This window comes from Carassius carassius, chromosome 10 (genome assembly GCF_963082965.1).
Source record: "Carassius carassius chromosome 10, fCarCar2.1, whole genome shotgun sequence".
Taxonomy (NCBI): domain Eukaryota; kingdom Metazoa; phylum Chordata; class Actinopteri; order Cypriniformes; family Cyprinidae; genus Carassius; species Carassius carassius.
Window position 1 is genome coordinate 24,178,203 of NC_081764.1, and position 24,119 is coordinate 24,202,321.

Below are 24,119 nucleotides of genomic sequence, written 5' to 3' on the forward strand. Positions count from 1 at the left end.
TCAGCTAGACTAAATCAATGAAACTAAGCAACATAGAGGTATTAAGACATGTTTTAATGCAGGTATGCATCCTGTGTGAGCTGGCCCCTAAGGACAAAAATCATAATTTCCTTTGATATTGTAATTGTGATTATTAATGGAACTTGTGTTAAAAATAATTTTATGGGGACCATCTCTGTGTAATGTTCCAATTCAAACAATTAAATGTATTTTTTGTGTAGCATGTAATGATCAACAAATGCAGTCCGACATTTGTCTGTTGTCTGGATGGCGCTGGCTGAGGAAGACTGTCTTAGGCCACTGACCATTTATTATTTCAAAATGAGTGGTTTGGTAAACTTTGTTTCAGGAGAAAGCTAACTCAGCAGAAACGTTTCAGACTCTTTAAGTGTTGTGACTGCATAAATGTGTGACTTAACATTATCATGTTTGTTTGTAACCGTTTAAGGCTTGACTGAAGTCAATTCTAATCTGGCAACTTCTCAGCCTGGAGATGACATGACATGGAATACTTTTCAGGTGAGCACGATAATAATCAATTACATCTATTTGTGTTGTAATCACGTTTTAGAAATGTGCCAAGATGGTTGACTAGTTATCCAACAAACAGCTAGTTGACTTATTTATCTAGATTAGATTTCTGATTTAATTAACAGTATTTAATTATTTAATTAACATTATCATAGTAAGCAGGTCTTACAACATGCCAATAATCTCACGTCTGTTGACAGACTGTCTGGGCTGATTTTTTTTTTCTTGTATCCCAAATTCAAATGATATTCTATGCAAATTGGTGCATTGTCATAAATGTAAATGCATAGTTTTTGCAGTATTTTTTATTAAATTTAATGAATTAGGTTATGATTTGACAGTCCTAGTACAAATACAAATGTAATCAGTTATGTTTGTTTGTTTTTGTGCCACGAGTTTTAAGATGGTGTCAAATTAAAAACAGGCTTTGTGCCATTCAGGATTTAATTAAAGAATGGTTTACTTTTGTTTTAAAAATAGGGATGAGCATTTTTTTATATACTGTATTTAAAAAAAAAGAATATTCAGTTATTTATTTAAATTAAGTTAATGAGAAAGTTTTGAGTTATTTTTTCTAATAATTAACATTTTGTCAGCATTTCTGTTTACTATTAGGGCAGCTGCAGAAAAAAGACTTGAAAAAAGTAGAATTCTAGTAGTATTTTTGCTGTTCAAGTAATAATTGAAGATCAAACATTCAACTAGTCATGCAAACCCCCAGTCATATCATTTGGTCGCACAGAGTGAAGATTTAGTTGCATATGTAAGTGATTTACTCACATTGTAGAGGGTTGCTAGAAAAAAGTGTGGTGAAAATGACATCAGATACATTTTTAAGACTGACTGGTTGACAACCCACCAACTACTATGAAAATGTGTATATTTTCACATCCCTAGTCTGTTGATGGCTTGCATAAATGTCATATGGATCCCTGCTTACCATAACAATTTATGGATTTTGTTAGTCATCAGAGTCTGTGGATGAAGCTGTTATGCCGACCCCTGCAGTGCTGTTGCCAGTGGCGAGTGCTACCAAGACACTTGTTACTGTGCCTGTGACATCCACTAATTCCCTAGATGAGTTAGACCTGTTGGGTAAGACACTGATGCAGCAGTCTCTACCCCCAGAAAGTCTTCAAGTCAAATGGTAAATGTGTACTTATATCCATTTTTCTTTTCTTTTTTTCAATAATTTAGCGAAGCATATCAAACATACTTTTTCATAAGGCCTTTGGAATGTATCATTGGAAAATGGTTGCTTGTTAATGTTTGCATGCAAGTGTTTATTGTGAAAATACATGCAAAATAAATGCAAAATTATAGAAAAGTGTGATTAATATTCATGCTTTAAAAATATATATGGTGCAACAGATATACATTTAAACTTCTTCAACAGGGACAAACTTCAGTCTCAGTCCAAGCCCACACTACGAGACCTTCAGATCAAGTCTGGAACCAACACTGCTACAACCCCCAGCCCTGTGTTGTCCTTTTCCTCTGAGGCGGGCACTCTCCTGAATTCACAGCTCCCAGCAGGCATCAATCCAGCTTCTGCCCCTCAAGCTGACATATCATTGGTGAATGTGACTGTGCCACTGGAGTCTATCAAACCTAGTAAGTCTTTGAGCAAAATGTAAATTGGTCTGGTCACTCTTTTTACATGCAATTACAAAAAGTTTTTAAAAAGTCCTCTGAATATAAGGCTGTAGAAAATGTTAAGATTTTATTTTAAAAAATATATAGTTTGCAAATATCAAATTTAGGAACAGACAGATCGGACACAGTTCAAGTCAAATAAATTTTGTGTTTTGCAAAGTTTGCTGCTTAAGCTGTCGTGGTGTTCATTCACATTGTTTATAGATTATTGTGTAGAGTGATCAGATGAATTTAAAATAATTGCTAAAAGCTTCATTGGCCAAAAAATTTACTTTTCACAAAAAAAAAAAAATCCTGACACAGAATGACCAGCTAACATTAATTGACTAATCTTATCAGCAGCACATGTGAAAGTGAAAATGAGTACTAGTCAGGTGAAATCATTATCATACTAAATAGATAGTGTAAGAGCAGACTGATTGCTATAAAAGGAGGGAAGAAACACTTTAAATAGTTGTGTTCTTGTTAACAATGGTTACCTCCATAGAAGTATGTGCAGCCATCATCGCCTTGCATCAAAATTACCTCACAAAGATTATATTGCACCCAAAAAAACATTTACCGGATAATCAAGAACTTCTTCAGGACATCCTAGAGTGTCCAGCAAGCAGCAGGACCGTCTCCTCCTGAGGAGTTAGCTACGGAATCGTGTCACCATCAATGCAGAGCTTGGGCAGCAATGGCAGCAGGTTGATATGAGAGCATCTGCATGCACAGTGAGACCAAGACTTTTGGACAATGGCCTGGTGTCAAGAAGGATAACAAAGAAGCCACTTCTCTCCGAGAAAAACATCAAGGAAAGATTTCTTCAAGGAAGGAATTCTGCAGGAAATACAAGGATTGGAATGCAGAAGACTGGTGCAAAGTTATTTTCTCTGATGAAGCTCCCTTCCAACTGTTTGGGACATCTGGAAAATCGATTGTTCGGAGAAGAAAAGCTGAATGCTACCATGAGTCCCGTGTTTTACCAACAGTGAAGCATCCTGAGACCATCCATGTGTGGGGTTGCTTTTCAACCAAGTAGATAATCAGAAGCACACACATTGTGATCAACTCCGAGAACTAATAAGGCAAGAATGGATTGCCATCAGTCAGGATTTGGTCCAGAAGCTAATATCCAGCATGCCAGAGCGAATTGCAGAGGTTATTATGGAGAACAAGGGTCAGCACTGTAAATATTGACTCATATTTTTTTGCAATAAAAGCCTTTAAAATGTATATGCTTATCATTGTTTTTCAGTATACCATAGAAACATGGAAGAATAACCTACAAAAACTGAAGCTGCAAACTTTTCAAAACACGAAATTTGTCACTGGCAAAACTTTTGGCCATGACTGTAGTGTAGCGACAGCCATTTCCTCTGCTACTTGAAGTGTAATGTCATTTATTTTAATGTTTTTCTCTAGGCTTTTATGTTTTTAAGCTTAAAAATACACATAAACACATTTTCCAAATCAGCTTTGTAAAACAACCTTGTAAATATAAACAATGACTGAGCCACATTGATCACTTTTACCTAAAATGTGTCTATTCTAGCTTTTTATGATCTGTTCATTAGACGAGTAATGCTGAATCTTTGCGTTGTTCACTCAATCTGGTTGCAGCAGTTATCATCTTAAAACAGAGTAATATTATCAACAGAGTTTAATTTCTGTTACTCAGAAAGCTATCATATTACTTTTGAAGACTTGGAAGATGGCAAACAACCATATGGACCTCTTTTATGGTGCCTTTGTGTTCTTTTTGATGTCTGGAGGCCTCAGTCTGCATGGGGACTAATTCCATAAAAAAAGAGTGACTAGTATGGTTTTTAAAGATGTGTTCCATGGAAGAAAGAAAATTAAATGGTTTGGATTTACATGAGTGAATTAATGTTCAGTGTCTATACTCGTTGTGGATGCTGTTTTTGTTGTTTCTTTTAATGTAAGGATGTGCTGACCCAGTTGTTTTTTCCTATCTGTAACAGGTAGCTTGTTACCTGTGACAATCTTCGATAAACACAGCCTTCGAGTTCTGTTTCATTTTGCAAGAGACTCTCCACCATCACGGCCAGATGTTTTAGTGGTGATAATCTCCATGTTGTCATCTGCCCCTGTGCCCATCACAAATGTTCGATTCCAGGCAGCTGTTCCTAAGGTAACTCTATTAATCATCTATCTTTAGTAAATCTGTATAGAATTCTGTATTGAAGCTGTATTGTATGTATGTGCAGACTATGAGAGTAAAGCTGCAGCCACCCTTGGGAACAGATTTACCTGCCTTCAATCCTTTATTGCCTCCTGCCGCCATTACACAGGTCCTGCTTTTAGCCAACCCTCACAAGGTAAATAAACAGATGTATTTGGAGAATATCATTTAGTAGTTGGGCTGCAGTGGTACATATTTATTGGAAGCAGATAAAGGGCTTTCAGTACGGTACTAAAAATGACAAAGAGTGCACCAATTTGGAGGATAATTATTTTTTTTTGGAGCAAGCACTAACTAGACCAAATATACTAGAAATAAGATCCTCCTCCCTACAACTGCGCTCATTTATAATTTACTGTATGAAAAATCACAGCTGACGTAATTTTATCAAATTAATTCCGTTTCTATGTAAAATTAAAAATTTGGCAGTGAAAGGAAGACTTTAACTGTGCCATTGTTTTTACATGATTAATAATTTCAAGACAGATTATTTTTCTCTCTACTTACCAAACTTTGACTCCAATATTGAGGTATGTATGGGAAATATTATTTTGTGTACTGTTGCAGCCCTATGCAAAAAAAGTTGGATATAATTTGTTAGTAAAACTTATTAACTGTGATGGTTATGGTTTGTGGCTTCTGTCATACACGTGTGTTGATTTGCAAATATCTGATTACATTGCATTTCTTCAAGTTCAAAATTCATACAAGTTTTCTTTCTTTTTGAAGGAGAAGGTGCGGTTGAGATACAAACTGACATTTGATTTAGGACAAGAATCACACGATGAGAGTGGAGATGTGGAGCAGTTCCCTCCACCAGAGTCCTGGGGAAACCTTTAAAAGTACACTGATTTCTTGCTAGAGGCCCCTATGCTTCCTTATGGCAGTTCATATCCAGACTATGTCAATGACTCTACCTTTGTTCCACATCCTTCTGTCCTCTCCTTAGTCTGATTGAGTGCTGTGAGAAGGCCTTTAAATGAATTCATTTTATTCTTAATTTCCTGCGGTTACTTTTTTCAGCTTTGTTTTGTTTTCTGGTATGTCAGGCCTTTTTTGTATGATGGTTTAAATGTTTGAAAGTTAAGATTTTTGTGGTCATTTATACCATTTTTCCATGTGGGGATTAAGATACTCTGTCTGCGGAGTCTCAGTCAGCTCTAATGGCATAGAGCAGGTTAAAATTGTGCTAACGGTTTCATTTTCATCGTGTTGATTACTAGGTTTTGTTCACTTGCACACATTTTTGATCATCTTTGTTTTTTGTGTGTGCGCGTTTGATTGTATTGTCAGGCTGCATGTTTTTTAATGGCAACTAAAAAAAATCTATTTCTTTGCAAAGAAATAATGCTCTATATATTACAAATTACATAGACCCTCGTCATTCATTGTAATTCTTTTCATCTTAATTTATGATTGCCCCAAAATAGCCCCGTGTGCATTGTACTGCTCTTGAACTTCATGGTAATGTTGTTTATATTTACCGTATGTGCCTAATTAGATTTTTTTTTTTTCATGCTAATGTGAATATAAACATTTTGTTTATGCTTGTTTTTAATTGGCAGTGTAACAGAAATGTTTGCCCTTTTTTGGTTGAGATTGTCTTTTGTCTTTGTGAATCCCTGATGGTTCCGCATCTAATTTGGGATCTCTCAATGCAGTAGTTTAATGAATACTTTCACCCTTATCATTCCCATATGAGATAACTGAAGAATTGTGTACTCAAGATGAAAACAGGTCATTTAAATAACGGTACTTTGGTTATATTTCGGCGGAATCAGGATGCTGCTGCATAGGAATTCTCTGTATACAGGAATTGAAATCACTGTGTTCCCAAATGAAACAATTCTAGTTTGTGTCACTCCTTACAATTAAAGGTCTGTGATGAAGTCTGTCCCATACCAGATCATCAACCTGTCAGTCCAACCTGTTGAAGTGTAAATAATAACGGTATTGCTATTATGTACATTTGCCAAAAACTAATACAGAGACTAAACATACGGAGAAGTGAATGTAGTGCAAATATGTATTTAAGGGAAATAAAGTTATTCTTTTTCTCTGGGGTTTAAAATTGTTTCATTTTTTTTAATGAGGACACATGAACCTCATGACAGGCTGTGGTGGAGAAGGGAACTGCAGTGCCTCGAGTGGTTGCAGACTTGGCACAGGCTGAGGAGTTGGTGGAAGTGATCCAAACAGACCTTGGATCCAGCATGATCTTGCCCTCCTGTAGCCCCACCTGGATTTTATAATTTGGATTTATGTCTTTGTTTTTTGGACGAGTAATAATCAAACATCAATGACAGTGATCTGAATTGAACTCTTTTATTAAAATTTGTAAAACAAAGTGATTATACAAAAAGAATTTATATTCATTTCCAGGTCCCTTCCAATCAGAGAGGTGGTCTTGTGAACAAATTTGATTCCTCTGAGTCTGTTCAGGATCCCAAGAAGTAGCTGTCTGTAATGCCTGATCATAGGCATACATAGTAATGCATACAATGGTATAATTAAGCATTTGCGTTGGGTATAGTTTAAGGTATACTGAAGCATTCTAAGAGCCTGGTAATATGCTAAGGTAAAAAGTTAGCTTTCAAACTGGAAATTAACTACAAAAAACAAAATCTCCATCTATGAATTATTCTGCAAGTCTGAGACTGATAACACTGGAGGGTGCAAATCTGCTAAGTACTTAAAATATCAATAATCATTAAAAAGTACTGACAAACTAATCAAAAGATTGACCCTTTTTACCTGGGAAGATACACAAAAAAAGCCAAGATATCTAACGATTATTCTAACTTTTTTTTGGGGGGGGAACAGATTTGAGAACCACAGAACTCAAAAGCATTGTATTGGACCAGAAGCCCTTCACTCAAGACCCTGGACCACTGGCTTGATTAAATGCAAAGCCATCCTTTTCTACAACAACACAACAGAAAATAAAGAGCACACCATGTATCACTTAACTATATTCAAAAGTTCAGACTGGAAACAGCAGGTTACTATTACAACAAGAAAAAAAACAAAAACTGAAGATCGCAAAGCCTCTGGATGTTACTTTCTAGGAGGGGGAGGAAGGGGTGGTGGTGGTGAGGCAAATGGGTATGGCCCAGGACCCATGAACCCCATGATAGGCTGTGGTGGAGGAGAGAACTGCTGCGCCATGAGTGGCTGTGGACCTGGCCCAGGCTGAGTTGGTGGTGGAGGTGCTCCAAACAGACCTTGGGGAGGTCCAGCCTGATCTTGCCCTCCTGCACCCCCACTACCACTACCACCCCCACCCGGATGTGTGCCTCCCCCTCGGGAGCCATACTGCCCCCCTCCTCCACCCCCACAGCTCTGGAATTGATCACCTCCTCCACTGTTGTAGGTGGGTCCTGAGTTGTAGTCGTTTCGTCCATCCCTGCTGCGGTCTCTGTAAGAGGAGGACATACGGTCGTCACGGCTGCTCCCACCTGACCTTCCATCACGGCTCAAGTTGTTGCTGCGGCTGCCCTTGTTACTACCGGTTACAGAGCGCATGCGGCGCTCGCATTCATCCTGGTACATCATGTTGGGGTTATTTGAGGTTGAGTTGTTGCCACGATAACGCATCCTTCCACCTACGGAAGTAGCCAATGAAAGTCCAGGGATTAGGCTAGTGATAAAAAATTTTGAAAGACACTTACCTCCAAAAAGGTGACTAGCCTGGAAATGAAGATTTGCACTAAAAGGACATAATACAAATTGTAATATGAATGCCCCAACTATAGCTCATTTTAAAATGCTCACCTCCCCCTCCCCCACGGCCTGTGTCCACCAGCTGCAGTAGTTTGGGGTTGATGGCCTGTCTAGCCTCCTCAAGAACCCGGACCAGATCACGAGCCTGCCGAAGGTTCCCAGGTGTGAAGAAGGTATAGGCTGTACCTTTGTTGGTGCTGCGGGCTGTGCGCCCAATGCGATGAACATAATCCTCAGAAGAGTTTGGATAGTCATAGTTGATGACAAATTTAACATCCTCCACATCTTCGTGGGGCCAAGGTTAAGAAATAATGGAGGAAGCAAAAAAATTCAATTAGAAAGTGAGGTAGGCAGAATGAATGGACCATTGCTTAGTTCACTGCGACAGCAACAGTGGCATTATTTAGCCATCTGGGTTTGGGATTCCATCTCTTAGGAAGCTCTGAATAGGCTTTCAATTCTAAAGTTATCCAATGATATTTATACACTTGAAAATGTTTTAAAGAGTATTTTTGTATGCTGTCATCAGCAGTCAGAAATATTCCACTCTTAAATGTATAATAGTGATGCACCAAAAAAGGTTTTTTTTTTTTTTTTTTTTTTTTTTTTACTTAAACACAAAACCTAAAGTTTTCATTAAGCCAAATATTTCAAATTCCAAAGAATAATGTTAAATAATAAATTAATCAAACTGTTTTAATATGCAAGACTCCAAAAAAATTGAATGATATAAGACTACTCTAATTTGTTGTTGAAATAAACATTTAAACTAATAAAACTTTTCATGACAAACCTTTTCAAACATAGATTGAATAATGACGACAACAGTGTATATACTTAGCAAAATGATCCTCTCTAGCGTTTTCCCACCTTTTTTTCTAACAAGCTATGAACATTGAATGGCTTTCCTGAGGTAAATATAAGTTACTTTTCTTGTTTGAAACCGAATGAGTGATTAAATATGTAATGATACAATTCAGTAAGTTGTACCATTTTTTAACATCTGGTAGTCAAATTTATTCTGTTATGCAACTAGCAGTAAACAGGAAGCGATGGCTGGTTCACGGACACTGTGCTGTTACTTAACTGAGATTGTTACAGCAATATGCCGCACCACACCAAAGAGAGTCAATATTACATTGTCTTAAATTTCATTATAAAATTGACAAAATCTGGAAGTTTTTGTTTCATGTTAAAAGTAAGAAAGCGCAACGCTTACTGTGAATACTGGATAACAGACACTACAAATAATGTTTTGCAAAGTTTTGTTAATGCGTTAAATAAAAACATCAAAGACTGAGATCTTGGTTCATCAAAATGAAGATCGATTAAAAAAATAAATAAAAATCAATACTGTCTAACTAGCCCTAGCATCCACAGAACTCATGTGTACATGTTGTGGCTTATCTACAGTCAAAATGCACCATCAAAGTGCTAATTAAATTGTCACCTTTTTGGTCAATGATTTTGGGGCCTGCAAAATATTTCTGATTGCTAAAATTTTGGTGCATCACTATAATATTAATCATTCAGAAAAAAGTCTGCCTTAAAGTCAACTTAAAGAGAGTCTCACTAGCCAATTTTTCTGTCAATTTCCAATGGAGAAACTCTTTGATGAAGCATTAAGTCCTTGCTGTGACTTGAAGAAGGGATGCTTTTGGATATAGCAGTGAGCTTCTGAAGAACTGACAAGTCACAGTCCTGCTCGGATCTAATCCAAACCTTTTTCTCAACAGCTGCAGCCGTTTACTCCTGCAAGATTCTTTCTCTACATTTATCATCCTAGTTGTCAGGAAAGTGATCCCTGACACAACTTGACAAACCATACGATTTAGGACTGGTTGTCAGCAGCAAACGATATATAAGTTCACATGAACCATTTCCCGATTTCAGAAAACACTCTTTAAATCATTCAAATAAACATCAACCTAACAGAAGAGAACAAAATATATTTTCAGTCAGCTAGTGAGACACCACCTTAAGCAGACAAACACAACAGAATAAAATAAGACAAAACTTTAGACTTTGAAGACTTGCTACTTACCTATTCCATAGATAAACAGCTTATCTAATCTCAATTATTACCATATTTTCCGGACTATAAGTCACACTTTTTTTCATAGTTTGGCTGGTCCTGCGACTTATAGTCAGGTGCGACTTATTTATCAAAATTAATTTGACATGAACCGAGAGACATGAACCAAGAGAAAACATTACCATCTACAGCCACGAGAGGGCGCTCTATGCTGCTCAGTGCTCCTGTAGTCTACACTGAGCAGCATAAAGCGCCCTCTCACGGCTGTAAACGGTAATGTTTTCTCTTGGTGCTTGGTTCTAAATAAATGCGACTTATAGTCCATTGCGACTTATATATGTTTTTTTCCTCATCATGACGTATTTTTGGACTGATGCGACTTATACTCAGGTGCGACTTATAGTCCGAAAAATACGGTACATTAAATATCAATACATTAACAATATGATTTAGTTTATATCAAAACTAATTGTGTCAAGCAACACTTGAGGTGGTATTAAAGAAGAGAAATGTCAGGAGTTTGTTAAAGGTAATTTTTTTTTCTTCTTCTGGACATACAGCATATTAAAAGTCTGTTTCTCATTACGGTTCAAAAGGGGCTCTAACAACACTGCTATTGACCCTAAAAGAAAAAAGTCTCCTTTTAGAAAATGATAATGATAGATACTATTTGATATATCTCAATAAAAATGAAATGTGCTATACATATACAGTACAATAATGGTCTAATATACCATGGCACTTACCACACACACACACGTTTAAACATACTTAAAGGACATTTGCCACACTATGGAAACAGATCTCATGAACAGGGCAGTGACTAGGGCGCGATCAGGTACTTACCCTAGGTTAGGTTAGTCTTGGCTGGGATCAGTCCTGGGTCCCGTGGAGCGGCCCAAGAGGAAGAGGTTAATGTGGGCTCACGCGCTGAGCTGCCCCCCCTTCACCCTCGGCCCTGTCCCAGCAACGCCAGGCGGGAGCAGAACCGGCTCTGCCCCAGTTCTCTCTCTCTCACTGGGTTGCAGGGCCTCCACAAACCGGACCGGACTGTATCCAGCACTCTTAACTTTCTCTCCCTCTCTCTTAATCACTCCGTAGCCATTTGGCCCCAGATCTATCTTAGGGGCAGACTTTTCTGGAATCTAACAGAGCTCTAAGGGGCCATAGTATCCTTTGAGATTTTTTAACGGCCAATCAAGAGTTTGAGGTAAAAAAAAAAGAAAATAAATTTAAGCAAGTTGATGCCACTAGCCCTTAAGAATACAGATACATAGGGGAGCAGCTGAGGGTGTCTATCCATATCAAGAAATGTGCTTGTGTCTGATAGAGCTCTGGTTACATGGTAGAGGGAGGCCACTGTGTCAAAATAGCACAGCATGCCTAGGCTGCCAGTTAGGAAGTCAAAAATCCTGAAGGGGAAAAAGAACAGTAATAGTGTAAGACCCTCTGGCATAACTCAAACAAAACAAAATAGCAATTCCTGGTTTATCTGGTTTAACAATGATCTCACAAAGAATAAAAGTGATTACAAAAAAAAAAAAGTGATAACATTTAAAGGTGTCATATGATGCGATTCAAATTTTTCCTTTCTCTTTGGAGTGTTACAAGCTCTTGGTGCACAAAGAAGATCTGTAAAGACTAAAGTCTGAAATCCAAAGAGATATTCTTTATGAATGTTAAGTGTCAACCATGCCAACCTAAAACAGCTCATTCTAACATGCCCCCACATGTCTACGTCACGATGCGGGAAGATCTGCATAACTGCATAAGCTCTTGACGCCGCCGGCATGTTGTGGAGATGCTGTGTTTCATGTGAAAGCAAAACTACTTTGTTTGGCCATCCAAAAGAGGACACGACTAGAAATCAGTGGTTAAGTTGTATTAACAACACGGTTCCAGAACAGTTCAACCCAAATATTCAGATGTGTGCAGCGCATTTTATGGAGGACGAGGACTGTTTCCTGAACCAGTAGCCTACAATGCTTCTTTACAAAAGGCTGTTTCTATACAGTGGGGCAATTTCAACTTTGCAAGGACAGTCTGGCTCTTCTGACTCACAGCCTGTAAGTAAGCTTACATATGTAAAGAATTTGTTACTGATGATTCAAACGTGAGTTTTGAGCAGTGTAGAGTAGCGTTTGTTGTTTCTTTGATCTAAAATTGCAGGCATGGTTTTGTGTTTACACTGCGCAATATGCAACGCAATGCGTAAAAAGACGGTATAAGTCACTATAATCCGTAATTATGTCCCCACTGGACGCTACAAATGCCTCGTTTGTAATGGGTTTTATCTCGTTGCGACGGGACTCTGCATCACAGTTTGTTAAGGGGCATAAAATTTTTGTCACACGCTTGAGGCATTCGGCCAAATCACAACGCACTGGATAGCTGGCCAATCAGAGCACACCTCACTTTTAAGAACGATGAGCTTTGTAAAAATCGCCACATTTCAGAAAGGCGGGGCATAGAGGAGCAACAATAATATACATTAATGTGGAAAATATTTTTTACTTTCAACTGCATAAACACATTGCATTACACCAAATACACAAAACAATGTTATTTTTAGCAACGTCATATGACCCCTTTAAGTAAAATATTTCTGAGGGGAAAAATAAAAAAATTCTGACCATAACTATTGATTAACATCTTCCTAAATAACTGGACACGTGCACACATTTGTTCAGGAAGGAGACTGGAAATAGGACCCAGGGAAGAGGGAAGGACTGCAGCTCCCCTAGATCCGTGCTAGGGTCAACAGCGAGCCGGTGAGCCCCACATGCGTGAGGGTTTTTATATCAGTAACAAGAAACAGACAGCACGACTTTATCGTTTGGAACAGCTTTTGAATATGGAAACTGGAATAGCAGCCCTCCAGTCAGTCACAGTCAGCCCAGAGTAATTTTTATAATTAAATGTGAACCTGACAATTCATAAATATGTATATTGTTCAAAACAAGTGAAGCCTGGGAAGAAAAGCTAAGATAGTAAAGGATAGGAGAGAGAAGAGAGAGAAAGAAAAGATGCCGAAGGTAAAAATATTCAACTAAATGATCACAAAATGTACTGTACATGATTTTTTTCCAACTGTAAATGAAAGAAAGCATTAAAGGTGGGATAAGTGATTTCTGGTAGCCAGAAATTATTATTTTTTTAATAATAGAATTAGAATAGTGAGTGCTAAAGTTAGAGGGTCAAATAAAGATAGAAGAGATGTGTTTTAAGCCGATTCTTGAAGATGGCTAAGGAATCAGCTGCTCGGATTGAGTTGGGCAGGTCATTCCACCAGGAAGGAACATTTAATTTAAAAGTCTGTAAAAGTGACTTTGTGCTTCTTTGGGATGGCACAATCAAGCGACGTTCACCTGCAGAACGCAAGCTTCTAGAGGGCACATAAGTCTGAAGTAATACATTTAGGTAAAGGGGTGCAGAGGCAGTGGTGGTTTTGTAGGCAAACATCAATGCCTTGAATTTTATGCGAGCAGCTATTGGTAGCCAGTGAAAATTGATAAAACAGAAATGTGATGTGTATTCTTTTCGGCTCATTTAAAATTAATCTTGCTGCCACGTTCTGGATTAATTGTAATGGTTTGATAGAACTGGCTGGAAGACCTGCCAAGAGAGCATTGCAATAGTTCAGCCTGGACAGAACAAGAGCTTGAACACGAAGTTGTGCAGCATGGTCTACACTGGATGTGGCACAGCACGACACAACAAATACATGACAGAAAAATTCTTGCCTTACTTCCTTAAGCCTTCTTTTGTTCCGCAGATGGTTTCCTCTTGTTTTTTATCCGCCGTCTCTATCTTTCTGTCACTCAGCTTGGCTAATGTCCGTCCTTTGCACTGAACGCTGTCTCCTCCACATCATGACTAGACAACCCTTACTGCTTATTGGCTACAAGTTTGTTTTGCTACTCGGCCTAAATCATTTTTCTAAAGCGTTTTTGAAAAAAAATTTGCTTACCCCACCTTTAAGGTCCAAACCAAGAGAATGCAAAACAACAAGTAAAATTTAGGTGACTATTTTAAATTTAAGCACCATGCATTAAAAACTTCTGTTCAAATCTTAAGCCCAAAATACACATCAGTTGTCCGCATTTTGCAACATATTGTGGACAGTCTGTGACCATTTTTGTCCTCAGCGGGGCCCACGGATGTCCACGCACACTGCTTGCATCTGTGCAGACTTTTGCGCAGACAACAGCCAATGTACAAATATTTGAGTGATTAAAAAGAAAGATTCACTAGTGGAAGGCTCGCATGGTCAACTGTGCATGAGGCAGAGTAGACTGTGAAAAAAATTAAGTATACCTGAGCCTTTAAATTCATGTAATACAGTATTTTTCTCCCTTTATTCATCAAGCTGGAGCTAAAGAAAAATAAAAGGGGCGTTCAAACTGATAGTGATTAAATCACAAGATGTTGATGAGTTTCTGGGATGTTGGCTGCTACTTGACTAATAACTATTCAACTGTATCAGGTGGTGGATCAATAATAATAATTTTTTTTACAAAGATTCATTTTTTTTTTCAAAGAACTCATTTTTATGAAGTTGAGGTCCACTTAACTTTGTTGCATCACCAAACATCACATCGGTAAAAAACTGCCAACTTTAAAAATAAATGGCATAGCCATTGCAAATAGTTTTTGGTGAGAACACCCCTTCACCTTTTCAGGCATGTTTTAAATTACCTCAATTTTCCATCAGAGTGAGGCATGGACCATGTTTCATTGATATGTTACTGATGTTGTTATTCATATGATATGATGTTGGGGGTTCTTATTTGCACTGTCATTAAAAATAGTACGATCATTTAGTTGTCTGTGACTCAAAAATAATTGTAACATTAAAGGGCAAGTTCACCCAAAAATGAAAATTAGCTCATAAATCACTCACCCTCAAGTCATCCTAGGTGTATATGACGGACGTGCAGGGGAGAGATCAAAACAAAACAATGATCACTAATTAGAAGTACAAAATGGAAGAATGTCGGAGGATTTGTGCGTGTAAGACACTTTTTTTTAATGGATGGGCGCTTTTTATTTATAAATGCACTGCAATAGGGCTGTGCGATATAGGGGAAAATATTGATATTGCGATTTGATTTGTGACTTTACATTTGCAAAGTCAAGCTTCAGCTCAATATTGTCAATAATGTGCAGCACAGTATGAGTATCATTGCCCTGCTAAAAAAATTTTTTTACAGTTTTTACAGAAATTGTTACAGTTTCCATGAAACCATTACAAAATTCATTTTTGTTTTATGTCATTATTCCAATAGGAATTACTGTTGTTCTATCCAATACCATTCCCATTATAACCCTGTAATCCTTTCAATTGTGTTTTGGTAGGGGTTCTATATATATATATAGTTTTTTTCAGCAGACAAGATTATAATGGTATAACTAATTTTATAGAATTTTATAGAATTAACTTTATTATTAAATATTATTTTTTTATATAAATAAAGAACTATTTCATTAATCAATTATTAAAGTATTACATGTTACACTGTATTTGTATTTGAAAGATCAAAGACAATTTTTAATACAACTCTGACTGGATTTATCTGAAAGAAGAAAATCATATACACCTAGGATGACTTGGAGGCGAGTAATATATCGGCTTATTTTCATTTTTGCGTGAACTAACCCTTTTAACTTGAAAACACTGTATGATTAGTTGTTTGCAGGGATGCAAACACATAAGAGGTCAAAAAGGGTGAGACAATTACATTTCAGAGGACATGCTTCAGTATGATTTTTTTTGTGTGAAAGAATAAGCTTCAAAGACACAGCTAACATTTTAAAACTAAAAATATGTGACTGAATGTGTCAATGTTGTAGTTGTCAGTGTGTTCCCTATATACTGTCTGAATTATTTACTTGATATCAAAAAACATTCAGTTCTGTATTTAAAAAATTCAGATAAGGTTCTGGATAAGTATGAAGTATCAGAACATACCCAGACCCCGTGAGGCAACGTCAGTAGCAATCAGAATTGGAGCTTTTCCACTGCGGAACTCTGGAAATACAAGGTGCAACACAATGAGAACCGACAGACCAAATAGTGATAGCCTTCTTTAATAAAATATGAAGCTTAAAAGCTTTACCTGATAATACCCAGTCCCTCTCTGGTTGGCTCTTGTCCCCATGAATACACATCGCAGGCCACCTGAATAAAGACAACATACAGCACATCAGCATTTTATATGATTTTTATAAAAAAAACTTGATTTAAAATATGAGGGATTATAAAGATTTCTCACCCATCTCTTCGCATCCTCCCAGTAAGTTCATCACAACGTTTCTTTGTCTCGACAAAGATGATGGTTTTGTTCTCCTTTTCAGCCATGATTTCCTCCATAAGCTGAATCAGCCTTTAAGCACAAAAACATATCTTTGAAACATTTTCATCCTGACTTGTACAAGCAAACAGGAAAGTAAACCAAAACAAATTACAATACCTTAATAACTTATTAAAAGCTCATATAATGTCATATCCAATACTTTATTAGATACATGGTTAAATCAGCTCACTTCATGTCTTTTTCATTCTCCATGCAGACGTCCACTATCTGCAGGATGTTGTGGTTTGCGCTCAGTTCTAGAGCTCCTATATTGATCTGGACATAGTCATGGAGGAAATCTTCAGCCAGCTGACGAACTTCTTTAGGCCAGGTAGCACTCCACATGAGAGTCTGTCTGTCAGGCTGAAGGAAACAGGAATAGCAGAAAACGAAATTATAGGCCTCTAAAATTGATTAATCGCTTCCAAAATAAAAATGTGTGTTAACATAATATATATGTGTGCACTGTATTTTTTTTATATGAATACATAAATACACACACATGTATATGTTTAAGAAATAGCCTATATGTAATATAAACATGTATATAATTCATATATAAATTGCATATTTCTTAAATTTTTACATGTACGCGTGTATTTTTTTGACACACCTGCCAATGGCCGTTAATATGATCAAATTTACCAGCCAAAATGTTTTTTAACCGGCCATGAAAGTCTTATTGCAAAAACAGACAGTTATTACCACTACAATAACTAAACATATTTAAAATGCTTTTAATTTGTCCTGCTGGTGCATTTTCCCTCAATTATCCCTATTAATTATAGCTATTCAACATTACAGTATAATTGTAAGCTATTATTTTTAACGTTTAATAGGCTCTAAAATACAATATATAACAACTTTTAATTTAAGTTATTTTAAAGCAATCTTCACATCAACTATATTATATATGCATAAACTATACATATTAATCTTTATTCAAGCTATAAAAGTTAATCAGCAGCCAGAAAAGTCCAAGGATTTATCTTTTTCTTTTATTATTTGATTTACATCAGTGATAGACTTCAGCAGGTTCACTTTAAAATCAGCGCTGTCTCTTCAAACCCTGAGGCATAAGACGCGGATCTAACACATGACACCAACTCTTTACGGTCATTTAAAACTGGCTTTTGTTTTCACTTCATTGCATTGTTCGTAATTCGTAAAAGTTATACCCGCCAGCTGGTGACTGACACTTTTACGTGGACTCACCAACACTGATTTTTACTCACAGCTGGCACTTGGCGAGTGTTAATTTTAGGCCCTGTATATAAATATACACAGTGCACACACATATATTATGTAAACACATTTTTATATTGAAAGCGATTAATCATGATCATATGTCAGAGTAGCGCGATTAGTGACGAATGCAGAGAGAAAACAAAACGCTGGTCACGAATTAGAAGTACAAACCGAGGATTTGCAAAGACAAATGTCTGAGGATTTCGATATAAACCAACAAGAGTCTGGTTTTCCTTTGCTAAATTAAGGAAACTTTGCATCCTTTGCTCCTATAAACAAACTTGCGAGACTAGCATATCTTAGAGGTGTGCGCATTGCGCATACGTCCTGCATCATCCGCCGGAACCCTTTCCACGTATGACAGATAACGGAGCTGAGAGAAAAGTGTTTATTACATTTGAAATATGGATATTTTTCTTACAAAAATTAATTTATTCTTTATTCACCGGCCGGAGCCGTGTGAGGGGCGTTTTATTATAGATGCACGTGCTTTATTTGACGACTTGTAGACTACTCAACTGCAACACCCGATGATGGCAATGATAGAGCTTGGAATAGCCAGGACAATTTTTTATGTAACTCTGACTTGATTTGTTTGAAATAAGTGTATACCTAGGAAGCTTTGAGGGTGAGTAAATCACAGGGTAATTAAAATTTTTGGGTGTACTAACCCTTTGAGTGTATGGAATACCATTGAGATTTTGAACGGCCATATCTCCGTAACAAAAAACCCATATTGGTCAGGCTCTAGTTAACATCCGTTAACTTTTAAATACTGTACATGTTCCAAGTGAAAACTGTACTTACTCTAATTTGGTCAAGAATTTTGCGGATTTGGGGTTCAAATCCCATGTCCAACATACGATCAGCCTCATCCAGCACTAGGTAGGTGCAACGGCGCAGGTTGGTTTTTCCTACCTCCAGGAAATCGATCAGACGGCCAGGTGTGGCAATGCAGATTTCAACACCTTTAGGAAGTCAAATAATTTTTATTGAAAGAAAAGCCCTTAAGTGTTGCTGGTCAATTAATCCAAAGATAATCACAGTTATGATTACACTTGTTCAGGAAGAGGGTTGAGAACCACTGTTCTATTTTCCTAAGCTCACCTTTTCCCTACAGCCCATGACACCTTGCACAAATTATGGAAGAGTAACTTCCATTGAAATGTTGACAATCAGCGACCACCAATGAAATGGTTTAAAGTTATGCTTTATGAATGAATAACACACTTAAAATTTTCTAAAATGAGGTGATGTTATTCGCCTCACCCCTCTATCATTAGACATAAAAAAAATTAAAAGCAGACCAAAACTAACCCCAAGAGTTCAGATTAGTCCTTCTACAGCAACACTACAGATGTCTTAAATATTACTGTTGTATATATATCAGTGCATTCCAGTAAATTATTCATGGGATATCATTCATTAAATTGCTAGAGCAGGCCGACTTTATTTTCCGGAAGGATAAAAATAGAGCATGACAGAAAATTTACAGCTCATTTGGTCAAACTGACAAGGGTTACTGTGTGCTATTTTTACTGGCAAAGGTTTTAATTATGTACATTTAGTCTGACAGCAATTAAAAAATAAAAACTGTTCTCAAGAGTAATCATGATTATATAATTTTGAGCAAAATAACCTTGATTATCATTTCATCCTTTATTATGCAGACTTAAAAGATGATAATATCAATATACATTTACAACAGGTATACTGTATTAAAAAAAATGTAAGTGGTGGATGTGGGTTAGTTCGCATACCTCTTTCTAAATCTCTGATCTGTGGACCCTTAGGGGCTCCACCATACACACAGGTACTCTTGATCCGAGATGATTTGCCATAGTCATAAGCCACTTGCTGCACCTGCTGGGCTAATTCACGCGTCGGTGCCAACACAAGACACTAAACAGAACAGAGAGCAGGACAAAAATGTGACAGGTCTGAAGAATGTGCTAACAAAGCACTTTGGATTCATTCCTACAGTACGTTAAAAAAACTATTGTATATTGTTCCGGTTCTTAATCAGTTCCTAATTATTGAGGTAAAAGTTTCTTTGGCAACTTACAATGGGCCCATCCCCTCTCTCCAGGTAGGGCTGATGGTTAATATGCACTATGGCAGGCAGCAGATACTGTTGACGATATTGAAATGAGTAAACATGAGATCACTTGGGATGGATACTTGAGTATGTGCATTTTCTATGGCTGTAGGTTGTAAATATGGAACTCTTACGGCCAGTGTTTTTCCGGAGCCAGTCTGAGCAATGCCCACCATGTCCCTGCCACTGAGAGCCAAAGGAAAACCTTGAGCCTGGATAGCAGTGGGCTCCTTAAAGTTCTGCTGCAGCAGCACGTCCATCACATATTCTTAAAAAACAGAAACATAACTTTAATATTCTTATATGCAATCACTGCTCTACAAGTCCTGGGGCCTCATTTATAAAACTCTCCGTAGATTTCATCCTAAAATTTTACGTAGACACAAAAGCTAGATTTTGCGTATGCCCAAAGGTTTTCAGATTTATAAAACCATGCGCACGCCAGAACCTACGCAAAAATCTCTTTATAAATCACCATATATGGAGCTTACAACGCCTTGTTTTACTATGTATAACCTTATCTGCATATCATTTACATGTGAATTCCCATGCACGTGACACCATGTTTAACACAGAGACAGTAGGGAAATAGTATTCCTGCTATGTTTTAGGATAAATACATGAAAATATCCATAAAAACTAAATGGTTTCAAATAGTTCTCAGATATTTTAGATTATCTCATTCTTTTACACTGGCCAAATAGAATTTCGATTATTTCAAATGTATGCAGTTTTGTTGATAAGATAAACATATTTTAGCTATTTTAGTGGAAACAGATAAACGCATATTTATTGCAGTGTATTGTCTGATTCGGAAAAGGAAACATGCAAATCTTACTGTTTTCTCCTAGTTATGTCCTTCAAATATAGTGGAATTTTTAATAATGTTGTAGAGATGACTTTACACGACATTAACACCTCCATGCAGCTGTGGTTGTACAGTAATCCAGCAGTGTCCGCCATAATATCGCAGTAAGTACGCATCATCGATCATTGTTCTCGCTAAAATATTTCTCATAACATGTGGTCTGTAGTTTAAAGATTAATTATTGTGCCCCTATAACACTCCTCGCTTTAATAAAAATAACATTTCACAGGAAAATTGTTTATTGTTAATGAAATTATGTTGTTTGTAAAATTATGTAATTTCATTGTTAATCTCTTTTAAAGCGATTGGAATATTTAATGTAAATGTGTATATCGACATGAAAACAGAGTTTAAAGTCGTTGTTTACTTCATTAATTTTCTCACTCCATGAACAAGAGTTCGTACGCATGATTTATAATGTCCGTACGGTGCGTACATATTTATGGCAAGTTTATTTTTTATAAATCCCGATATGTGCGTAAAAAATTTTTGTACGCAAATTATATGCCTATTTTGTGCGTACGCAATGTTTATAAATGAGACCTTTGATGTTTTTAACATCAACGTTGGCCTATGACAGAACAAAATTCCTTTAAAATTTCCTTGCAATTTTTTCCTAATTCCAAATGATAAAATCGGACATCAGTGGACCATTTAAAAATGTAACTGTAGATGGCAGTATGATTTTTATTTCAAGAAAATACTACAAGAAGAGGAAATGTTATTAATCAGTGTGTTTCATCACACTCACTGAAAATAAAAAAACTGGCATGCAAACATTTGTCCTGTGCATGCATGAATATTATTGAACAGATTCCACTCAAAATCAGTTCAAAAATAACAGGGATTCTCATATGAATTAAACTCACGAGGGAATTGAGCTTGATGGAAGCTGGTGACAGGCTTTGGACAGCCGGAGCCTCTGACGGTAATCTCTTTCTTCCGGCAAAATTCTTCTACATCATACTATTCAATATAAAATGAAATACAAATTTTTTAAATAAAAAGATAAAAGTGTAATAAAAATCTAGGCAAAATTAAAGAACACAAAAGTGTACTAAAATGATTTACCAAAATAACAATGTTAGTACATTTTAAGCCATTATATATATATATATATATATATATATATATATATATATATATATATATATATATATATATATATACATATATATATATATATATATATATATATATATATATATATATATATATACATGCAGTGGAGATCAAAATTAGAGAACAATCTATAAATACTTAATTTTTTTCTGAAATATTGATAATCCTTCTCTTACTTATTTAAAGGAGTATTAGCTGTAGACATAACACTGTTCCACTAACACGTTTGACAAAATAACCTAGGCATTTCTACAAAAAACATTTGTTTTGTGAAAAAAAGAAAAAATAACTGACCAATATTAAAGAACAGTAACCATTGTAGTTTACAACTAAAATGTTTGAGGTTATCCATCTGACAGAGTAAACCACTTTGAACTATACGTGTTAACTATAGCTTACGAGTCATTTTAAAGCCCTTAATATGAGCACGTCTCATGTTTAGGACAAATTGGATTATGAACTTTCCCCTTCAGCAGCTCACTCTGTGTCCTCTACTATTTTACAGCGTCCATGTATCAAACTACTGTATATCGATATATGCGGTACTGCCTCATACCATATTGCTTGTAAAAAATATATCAATACATCGTACAAACCTGATATATAGTTACAGGTCAAGCCCTAGTTACAGGTGACAAAAATTTGCAGGAAATGTAGAGTCTCTTGCTTTGAGTGACTTTAGCACATCTGCGGCTGCAGGACATCACTAGTTTCTCATACTGCACTGGTGTGATCTTGATCCACTCTTCTTCCTCTCTCTTCCATAGTTTGGTACCTTTAGTGGGTTTCTTAGCCATAACTTCATCGCCCAGGATTTTCCAGAGATTTTCAATCAGGTTTAGATTAACTGTTTAGCTGTATGACGGGGAGCATGTAAACTGCAGGCTGGTTGGGAGTTGTTCGCTGGGAAGGAACTGCATGCTGGTTCTGATAAACATGTTCATTCAACCTGCCATGGAGATAACTGTTCTGACTCCGACGTCACAAGCCAAAAACGCCTGTTTCGCTGTCTACACAATAACACTGCAACCAAGTTTTAGAAAAATCTTTACCCTGGCAGGCGTTTTCAAACATTTTCGGTTTCTGTGACCTGGCGCTGCGTTTGCATGTGGACGAACAGCTAAACCATGTAGAAAAAGCTGCGGTTTTAAAAATAACCATGTGTTTGTGTGGACAGGGCCTAAGTGTTCTCTATTATGATCGGAGTTATTTTCCAAATATCTCATTTAAGTTTTTTATACAGTGCTTCAGAATACAATTTATGAAATATGCTTAAAAAACTGCCCTTCTACTCCTCTTAGGATAACTTCAAACAGCACTAAGCAGTGACCTTGAAATTTAGGAAATTGTATGTTGTTTTCTAAATTTGAACTCCATTGTGTGTGTGTGTGTGTGTGTGCTTTATATTACCTGACTCATGTGATGAACCTCTGGGTGTTCACTGTAGAAGTTCTTCTCAAACTTGGATAGCTGGTCCAGGTCCCATTTCTTCTTCCTCAGCCGATCTCCTGGATTCCCAAACTTCTTGGGCGGAGGTGGGGCAACTCGACTGGATCCAAAGCGAGGCCTGTTAAAGATTCATGCATGAATACTGCCAGTGATAAACACCGTTTATGGACAAGTAGCTAAATCTGTTACTGGGACCATATAATTAATAGCTTAATATCACATCTCCATATAAACTGATATTAATAAATGTTTTATACACATTAATAATCAAACATCGATTAAATGTAAAGGCCCACCCCCTGTCCCGTCCTCGATCTCTGTCTCGGTCTCCATACGATGAACTGCCTCTCATCTCGTTTACCTTGCTGTAAAGTAAAACCCCGGCAGAATTATCACCGTTTTCTCCAGAACGAAACGAAGTAACGTTAGTTAACGCTGGTCCTACCTGGTTTGTGGAAATGTGTATTTCTGAAATCGGTGAAGATGTAATATGTTGAATGAGGGTGTTTTAGACAAAGTTAGGATGCAGATTTTGCGTGCAAATCCTTACATAATGACTTTTACGAACAACCCCGCGAAAAATATGCCAGCTTTGTGCTAAAACAACATCTTCGTGCGTTCTCGGTGTAGTAAAATGTCGCCTACAACTAGGCAATTGGGCCCGCCCCGTTTAATGTCGTAGCTTTTGTACGTAGGGCTCTATTGAGAGTACACAAATAACGCAACGAAAACAGCGTAGTGTGGTGATGAATTCGCTTAAAGACGTAAAAACCGGAGGTTGGATTCAAAACAAAGATGAACCTAACGGATTGTAATCTCTCAATAAGCATCTGTTAAAACTAATT

The 24,119-nt window shown here is 36.9% G+C and overlaps 2 protein-coding genes across 6 annotated transcripts in view; one reads left to right on the forward strand and one right to left on the reverse strand.

Moving 5' to 3' along the window:
• Positions 1–5,217, forward strand: part of gga1 (golgi-associated, gamma adaptin ear containing, ARF binding protein 1) — a 56,188-nt gene extending 50,971 nt beyond the window's left edge. Inside the window, exons 12-17 of the mRNA XM_059560578.1 lie at positions 449–519; positions 1,497–1,678; positions 1,928–2,145; positions 4,155–4,324; positions 4,401–4,511; positions 5,105–5,217. Coding sequence (XP_059416561.1) covers positions 449–519; positions 1,497–1,678; positions 1,928–2,145; positions 4,155–4,324; positions 4,401–4,511; positions 5,105–5,215 — 863 coding nt within the window. The 3' untranslated portion in view covers positions 5,216–5,217. The remainder of the gene's footprint in view (positions 1–448; positions 520–1,496; positions 1,679–1,927; positions 2,146–4,154; positions 4,325–4,400; positions 4,512–5,104) is intronic.
• A 1,469-nt stretch (positions 5,218–6,686) lies between these two features.
• On the reverse strand, positions 6,687–23,952 carry ddx17 (DEAD-box helicase 17). Of its 5 annotated transcripts, none has more exons than XM_059560575.1 (14): positions 23,825–23,952; positions 23,571–23,742; positions 23,236–23,392; positions 21,573–21,669; positions 19,970–20,103; positions 19,803–19,868; positions 19,498–19,639; positions 18,545–18,705; positions 16,680–16,852; positions 16,409–16,519; positions 16,253–16,314; positions 16,105–16,164; positions 8,150–8,383; positions 6,687–7,980 (listed from the first exon to the last, which is right to left on the reverse strand). In XM_059560575.1, the coding sequence occupies exons 2-14, from the start codon at positions 23,624–23,626 to the stop codon at positions 7,433–7,435; spliced, it is 2,001 nt and encodes a 666-aa protein (XP_059416558.1). In that variant the 5' UTR covers positions 23,627–23,742; positions 23,825–23,952; the 3' UTR covers positions 6,687–7,432. The 5 variants fall into 5 exon arrangements, with proteins under 5 accessions (XP_059416558.1, XP_059416556.1, XP_059416560.1 ...); XM_059560573.1 differs by having other exon boundaries at positions 23,571–23,639; positions 23,720–23,943; XM_059560577.1 differs by having other exon boundaries at positions 23,571–23,639; positions 23,825–23,933.
• Between the last annotated feature and the right edge of the window lie 167 nt (positions 23,953–24,119).

Excerpts from the sequence above, each read along its gene's own strand:
- ddx17 (XM_059560575.1), bottom strand. The coding sequence starts at position 23,626 with ATGAGAGGCAGTTCATCGTATGGAGACCGAGACAGAGATCGAGGACGG. Across the intron at positions 16,315-16,408 it reads GGGAGGATGCGAAGAGATGG|GTGGCCTGCGATGTGTATTC; the intron begins GTGAGAAATCTT and ends GTCTTTATTCAG. Across the intron at positions 8,384-16,104 it reads CGTTGCCTCACGGGGTCTGG|ATGTGGAGGATGTTAAATTT; the intron begins GTATGTTCTGAT and ends GGCCCCACGAAG.